Genomic DNA, 8,381 nt, shown 5'->3' on the forward strand with positions numbered 1-8,381 from the left:
CCATGAAAGCTAAACACAGATCTTGAACCGAATTTTAAAAAGATAACAATGGCATAAAAGATTCCTCTTTCCCAGCAAAACTGTCGACAGTAGTGACCACACCAGCTGCAGCTATGCTAGAACCATGGCGCAACACAAATGAAGCCCCACTACAAGATAGATGTCGCCAATCCACAGTACCTGCAACTAACTACTCTCCACACAGAAAATCTTCAATAGAAAATAAAATAAATTCCCATGACAAAACAACAAAGACACCGAAAGTTGTTATTAATCCAAGCATCATGAAGCCGAAAGAGTATCTATATTCACCAAGCCAGTAAAGAAAAAATTCTAATAAAAGTGAAATAACACAGCCCAATAAATCTACAGCAAGTTTGCACAACACGATTGGACCACAGCCTACTATTTCAAACTAAAAGTATCATTTCTTTAAAAGACTCGTTAACCATTCAATCAGGTAGCTTTGGCATTCCCCTTGACCTCCCCAGAACAACACCCACCACCATGCTCATGATGGAGGTGGTGGTGGTGGTGATTATGGTGGTGATGGTGCTGCTTCCCTTTAAGCTGCTTCCTCATGTCATAAGCATCTTCTCCATCCGCATAATACTTAGCCTCCACATCATGAATCTTGTACCCCAAGGTCTCGGTGTACAAATTGAAGGCCGCACGGTTGCTCTTGCGCACGTGCAGGGACACATACTCGGCACCAAACACCTGCGTTCAAGAATCCAACATCAGTCAAAACAATTTCCTTAATTATAATCTTAGTAATCCCTAAGTATATTAACCATATTTTTAAAACTAAAAATCGAACAAAATTAAAATACATTAGCAGTGGACCTGTTCCATGGCGTTCTGAGCGGCGGTCATGAGTTTGGTGGCGAGACCAAGTTTGCGGTGGGTGCGGAGGACGGCGAGGGAGGTGATGTGGCCGTGGCAGTCGGTGGTCTCTTCCTCCATCTTGGCGAGGACGTAGCCGACGATGCGACCGTTGTAGTCTTCGGCGACGTAGAGAAGCTGAGGCCAGGAGAGGATGTGGTAGAGGTAGTACTTCATCTGGTAGTTCTCCGGGAGGCAGAACAGGTTGCAAGCCTGCATCGCCAGAAGGTCCTTCACCGTCGCCTTCCTTATGCACACCATTTTCCCCCTTTTCCCTCACTCCCTGAACTACCTAGCGATGATTAAGACTGAATTAGGGCTCCACACTACCCATTCTACTCTATAAAGTTTTTAAGTTTTGGATTTTATTTTTCTTTTTCTTTAAATACTTTACTCTATAATTATTCATGATTACATTTAATTTGTAATTTTTGGAATACGTTGAATCTGTACCAAAATTTGATCACAAGTTCGTGGCCCGGCTAATAATTATCGTTTTATTCTCTGATTTCATTAGTTCATAATTAAAATAACAAAATATTTAATTGACTTAATATTAAAATTAGAAATAGTTAAAACATAGGAATCAAAATTACTTATGAAAGTTCAGAACTAATATTATTAATTAAAATTAAAAAATGAAAAAAAAAATTAACATTATAGATTTTATGAAATTTATAAGATTTGATAGTACTTTTGTTTCCAATGGTATGATAATTTGGTTCCATTTGGCACCTTTCACGTGGCAAAATGATATAAGCCTCTTGGTCATATCTCCCGGAAGATATGTAAATTTGGTCCAACCCATCTACTTAATTATCATCTATGTGGGTTGGAGTAAAAAGGGTAAAAAAGTCTTATTAAAAAAGCCTACAATATCAAAATGTCTAGAAAAAGCCATGTGACTAAGCCAATTTATGGGTTTTCATTATAAATATGAAAAAATATTAATTTATAAAATATCTTATCAAATCTTCGATTTAGGTCAGTCTATCTCGATTTTTAATTCGGCTTGTCTTAACTTTTGGCTCGAGAAATCTCGTCTCGACATTCCGCTAAAGGTAGTGTCAAATTTGACTTAGGGTTGACTCGGCAGAATTTTGATCAACGTTCGACCCGAGCAAACCCGTCTCGACCTTTGGCACGAACTGACCCATCTCAACCATTGGATTGGGCCAGCCACTCCCAATCTTCAACCCGAGCTTGCCCGTCTCATCCTTTTGTCAAGCCGATTAGTCTCAACCTACGACCTTGTCCAACCCGTCCCAACCTTTGACTCATCTCTACCTTTGACCCAAGTTAACCCTTCCCAACCTTCAATCCATGAGAACTTGTCTCAAAATTCTATCTGAAAGGGCCCATCTCAACCTTCAGCCTTGGTCGACCCATCTTGACTTGCGACTAGACTCGATATATGATCCAGGCTGAACGTATTATTTTTAAGAGTTAATTAGAGTTTTGTAGTGAAGTCAAATCCACCTTAGCCATGACCCTAACCCACTTGAGGGGGGGCTTTGGGGGTTGGGAGCATGGGTCAAGTTGAGAGCTTTATCTAAATGCAAAAATATATTCCTAAAATCAAGTATGAGATGTCATCTTTGGTTAAAGTTAGTGTAAGGAGAAGTAGAATAAATAAGCTTTACCGTTGGATAATGTGTTCCTAAACAGTCAATGCCTTCAAGTTTACTCCACACAAACTTTACATTTGTGAAAAATAAATCAAATACAGTATAACTAGGGATGTCAACGGGGCGGGTAGGGTACGGGTTGTAACTCCCTCGTACCCTACCCGTTTGATAAATATTCGCCTCGTACCCGTACCCATATCCGTCGGGTATCCGTTATACGGGTACCCACCTATTTTTTTCATATCCGCGGGTATCCACGGGTACCCGCGAGTATTTACAAAAATATTTTAAAAAATAAATATTTAACCATAATTAGTGTTTGGATCAACAAATCTCCTTTCTCTCATTGATTATTGAATAACAAACAAATAAAAAATCACTAATAATTTATATTGTAGTTTATTTTTGAATGAAATATTAAATAAATTACTAACTTCATCAATGTCCATCTCTTGCAACATTGTCTAAAGTTTCATGTTGTCCAATTTTAATCTAGAAAAGCCTGAAAACATAAGAAGTTCATTAAAAATTTCTAACAATCACTTAATTAAAATATCTAATTACAAGTATTAATTTCATTTCCTTCCATGTTGGTCCATAACCAGTATTGGAGACACATCAATGCCTCCACAGTATCTAGAAGTAATCTACTCCGTTGTGGGGTAAGAATTCGATCACCATTATTGAATGAAGACTCATAATGTTTTTTACTAATATATATATATATATATATATATATATATATATATATATAAGGGTATTTTTCTGAATTAAAGTTTAGCGGGTACGGGTATCCATGGGTACGGATACTATGATACCCGTACTCGCTCCGTTAACATGCGGATATCAAAAATACCCGTACCCGCGGGTAGCAGATATCCATTTTTAATATTTGTTTCCTACTCGTTGCGGGTTTTATCTGCGGATACGGATTTTTTTGACATCCCTAAGTATAACAAAAATAGATTATGTATTGAAATTAAAGGATGACAATTGTGCTATCAAAGATGTTATTCAAAATTTATTTTCGTAAAACTCTTCTATAGGTTAGCTGTATGTTAATAACATGTAATATAAAAAAAAGAAAAGAGATAGAGGTTTACACAAATAAATAAATAAATATATATATATATATATATATATATATATATATATATATATATATATATCAAACTATGCTCTATTAAACAATATCATAAGGGTAGTAGAAGAAAATAGAATAGACGATATCAAGAATAGAAAAAATATTATTAAAGGATAGAAAAGTACAAAGAAAGTTGGAAAAGAAGAAAATATAAAGAAGAAAATGAACATAAACAAACTAATACATCTAACACATTAACAAAACTAAAACATCCTATAACTCCAATAATGCCTTATCAAGATAGAAATAATATTGATAAAACTATGGCAATATAAAGACTTATTAAAGATATTAGTAAGTTGGTGATGTTTTCTAACATGAAATATTTTGATAGTGCCTTTATCAACTTGTTCTCTAACTTAATAAAGATCAATTTCAAGATGCTTAGTTCTTTCATGACGTGAAGGATCGGTAGCAATATGAATACCAACCTTATGCTAAAGTAAAGTTATTGCAAAAGAAAAAGAAATATGAAAGTTAGATAGTAAGTTGTGAATCCAAGTAAATTGAGTAAGGACAACAACACGATATCTAGACTCATCTTCAACTGAAGACTTGCTAACAATCTTATGTTTTTTGACTTTCTAAGAGATTAAAAAGTTCCCTAAGAAAATACAAAAACCAATAGAAAATTGTCTATTGTCAATACAAAATTTCTTCAGTGAGATTACCATGATGAAAAACATTATTGAGCAAGATGTTAATGTTGAAAGTCACAAAAGATAAAAGAAGTCGTAAAGTAGTAATTTTGGCAACTGCAGAAAAATTTTCGTGAAATTCAATACCATATTGTTGAGTGAACGCATGAGCCACAAGTATAGCTTTATGTTTAGCGATGTTGTCATCAAAATTTATTTTTATTTGAACAACCACTTACATGTTACATGCATTTTACTAGGAGGAAGATGAGTCATAAACCAAGAGTTATTTATATCAATAGCATAAAGCTCAATAGTTATAGCCTCCTTCCAATAAGAGATTTAATGGCTTGAGACTATGATTAGGGTTCAAAATAAATTTGACAACTAAAATGGGTGTAAACATGGGAAATTTTGGAATAATCCATATGATGTTGAATGGGATAAAGAGTATTAAGATCAATGGTGACATTATAGAAATCTTAATAAAAAGATAGTCAAGAAGATTAATATTTCTACTAGCCCTACGAGGAGGAAGATGAGTGGGTTGAGGGGGAGAAGATTGAATGGTAGTTTGATCATTAGAACCAATATCAACAATAACTTTACAATGAATTAATTTGGGTGTAACAGATTAAAGAAAATTATCATGATTATAAAAACTTGTGTCTTTGTTTTGAAAGGAAAAATATTTTCATAAAAACAAACGTCTCTAGAAATGAAATTTGTTTGGTAGTGAGATCAAACAACTTATAATCTATATAATCTGAAGGTATCCTAAGAAAACAACACTTGTAGCCCTAAGACTAAATTTGTGTCTTTGGGAAAGAAGGGTGGAAGCATAGCATTAGGGACCAACAATCCCATAATTGGGGTAGTTAGTCGTTTGGTCCTAATTTTCGTAAACATAGTTCAAATAGGTCCCTCAATTTTTTCAGTGTCAATTAAGTCCCAAATTTTGAAAAAAATTGATACAATTAGGTACTTTTCGTTAGTACTGTACCAACGACATTGAAGACATGTCATGTGTTCCTTTGTAATTTTTTTTTGTTTTTTATTATTTAAAAAAAAATTAAATATTTTATTTTGTCCATGTGTCAGGTGCGTGTTGTGGCATGTTAGTGTAACGTGACAATGGTAGTACAACATGTTAATGTTAGCACAAAGTTTCATTGTCCTATATTCAATTTAGTCCCTTCATTTATTTATTTTTATTCAATTCAGTTTCAATTCTTTTTAAATTAGCAATGTTGAAAGGCAACAAAAGATAAAATAAGTCCTAAAGTTATGTGAAATTCAATACCATATCGTTGAGCAAAACCATAAGCAACAAGTCTAACTTTATATTTAGCAATATTGCCATGAAAAATTACTTTTATTTCAACAACCACAAGTTCATAGGCACTTTACTAAGAGGAAGATGAGTCACAAAGCAAGTGTTATTGACATCAATAGCATGAAGCTCAACAATTATAGCCTCCTTCCAACGAGGGAATTTGATGGCTTGAGAATATGATTAGGGTTCAAAAGAAATTTGACAAATATAATAGGTGTTAACATGAGAAGTTTTAGAATAATCCATATGATCTTGAATGGGATAAAGAATGTTAAGATCAATGGTGACCTTAGAGCAATCTTAATAAAAAAGATAGTTAGGAAGATTAATATTTCTACTAGCCCTACGAGGAGGAAGATGAGTAGGTTGAGGGGGCGAAGATTGAATGGTAGTTTGATTATTATAATATCAACAATAACTTTAGAATGAATTAATTTGGGTGTAATAGATTGAACAAAATTATCATGATTATCAGAAATTGTGTCTTTGTTTTGAAAGAAAAATATTTTCATAAAAGCGAACATCTCTAGAAATGAAATTTGTTTGGCATTGAGATCAAACTACTTAATCTTTATAACCTGGAGGTATATGAAGAAAACAATAGCAATAGCCTTAGGACTAAATTTATGTCTTTGGGAAGAAAGGGTGGAAGCATAACATAAGGGACCAAAAGTCTCATAAGAAGAATAATCAAGGAGCTTATCATACAAAATTGGTTTAATTAGAGTTTTGGTCGCAATTTTTGTAAAAATAGTTCTAGTAGGTTCCCTAAATTGTTTTTAGTGTCAATTTAGTCCCAATATTTTAAAAATTGATGCATAATGTTCATTTTCGTTAGTACTATACCAACAACGTCAAAGACATTTCATTTGCTAGTTCATAATTTTTTTTGTTTTTTTATTACTTTTTTACTTTTAATTTTTTATTTTGTTTTTTCATTTTGTCCACGTGTGAGGTGCAATGTGACAATGGTAGTGCAACATGTCAATGTCAATGTCAAATATCATTGTCTTATATTCAATTCAGTCCCTATATATACATTTTTTTATTCAATTTAGTTCCATTTTTTTTAAAAGAAGCAATGTTACCTTTATTCAAATTGAGACCAAATTTAATTTTTATATAAATGTTATGAAGTTTTTCAATTCACGTATATATTTTTATTAAAATTAACATCTTTATTAAATATTTCTGGAATTGTTTTTAAACCAACTCTAAACTATTATTGGAAGTAAGATTCTAGTGTTATCCATTGGGGCTAAAGTTCTACCGTAAACCAATAAGTTTGAAATGAACTAAATAGATTTAGATTGGTTTGATTGTATTGAACTATATTAATTTTATGAAAGTTGAATTTTTTTGACTAAGAGGCTTTGAATGAATTAGGTGTAATTAATTCTACAATGATTTAATTAAATTGTGATTAAAGATGTAAATTTGTGTGATGATCACATGATTAACAATAAATTATAATAAAAGGTGTTGATGTTTTACATTATGCATCTGTTTACACTTCAAATTAATTGAAGTTCATGTACAATTTTTTTCCATTTTTATATTATAATAAATTTTATGATTATACTTAGTATTACAAATTTTGAGTGCAATTTTGCAAGCCTAATGTTGTGTTTAGTGGAGGTAATTTAGAAGGGTAATTCATTTATTTGAATAATTTAAAATTATTTACACTAAAATGGGTTTTTAAGATAAAGTAATTAGAATGAAGTTCAAATTTAGAGAATATTAGAAGGTATTTCTGTAAGACCCGAGAAATTTAAATAATTAAATAAATAATTATTTTATAAATACGGGTAGTGGGAACCTTTATGTCATTTAATGGTGGTTCTTATGATGTAGAATAGTACTAACTCAAATGGTTGAGAGTACCTAGTTATTATAATGGGATTTGGGTTCAAGTTCATTGTATGCCAATTGTGTGTTACTTTAATTGTTTATTATTTTGATAATATGCTTGATCATGAGGAGTGATAATATAATCATAGAACATGAATTGGTTAATTGGTTGTATATTGACTCGATAATTGTGTGGTGGTATATTTGAACCTTGGCTTGTGCAAAATAAAGTCCTTTTTGCAAAAATTATTTGTCATGATTGTGAAGGTGTGCAAAATAAAGTCCTTTTTGCCAAAATTATTTTTGTCATGATTGTGAAGGAGCCGTCTTGAGGGGCAGATGGAAGGGACCATCTAATAGTGGTTTTGAATGGCAATTAGAACCATTTTTAATGCAATCCCGTCTTCTAGTGATTAAGCCTAATTAAAGTGTAGTTAAGATCAATTTTGTGGGAGGAAAGTAGGTTTTTGAGACTACCATAGTGTGAGGGTTGTTGAGAGGGCATTCTGGACACCAATTAGAGAAAGTATTGAGGATTGGGAGCAAATTTAGAGAGGAGACCAAGGGTAGAGCAAGTGTAGAGCAAGAAGGACTCTAACTTATTCACTTGGAGCAAGAATTTCTAATTTAGGGGAGCTAGATTAGTTTTGTGTTGTATTTTAATATAATCGTATATTGCATAAACTGTTGTTATTGGTTTTGCCCTGTTATATTGAATTCTACAAGTTTATGGAAATTTTCCAAAAACTGCCTGACAGGCCTTCAAAGCCGCCAAGCGACTCATACCCATGTTTGTGCATTTATGGGTTCCTAATAGGAACCGCCTGGCGATAGGAACCTTCCACCCAATTTTCTTGGTTTTTGTATGATCTGCCTAGCGACGATGAACACTCGCT

At 32.8% G+C, this 8,381-nt stretch overlaps 1 protein-coding gene across 1 annotated transcript; it reads right to left on the bottom strand.

The window, feature by feature from the left end:
- Positions 1–238: 238 nt before the first annotated feature.
- On the bottom strand, positions 239–1,217 carry LOC114169312 (N-terminal acetyltransferase A complex catalytic subunit NAA10-like). The gene is made up of 2 exons (XM_028054419.1): positions 847–1,217; positions 239–720 (listed from the first exon to the last, which is right to left on the bottom strand). Exons 1-2 carry the CDS (start codon positions 1,144–1,146, stop codon positions 457–459), a joined length of 564 nt encoding a protein of 187 aa, XP_027910220.1. The 5' UTR covers positions 1,147–1,217; the 3' UTR covers positions 239–456.
- Positions 1,218–8,381: the final 7,164 nt, after the last annotated feature.

This window comes from Vigna unguiculata, chromosome 11, assembly GCF_004118075.2.
Source record: "Vigna unguiculata cultivar IT97K-499-35 chromosome 11, ASM411807v1, whole genome shotgun sequence".
Taxonomy (NCBI): domain Eukaryota; kingdom Viridiplantae; phylum Streptophyta; class Magnoliopsida; order Fabales; family Fabaceae; genus Vigna; species Vigna unguiculata.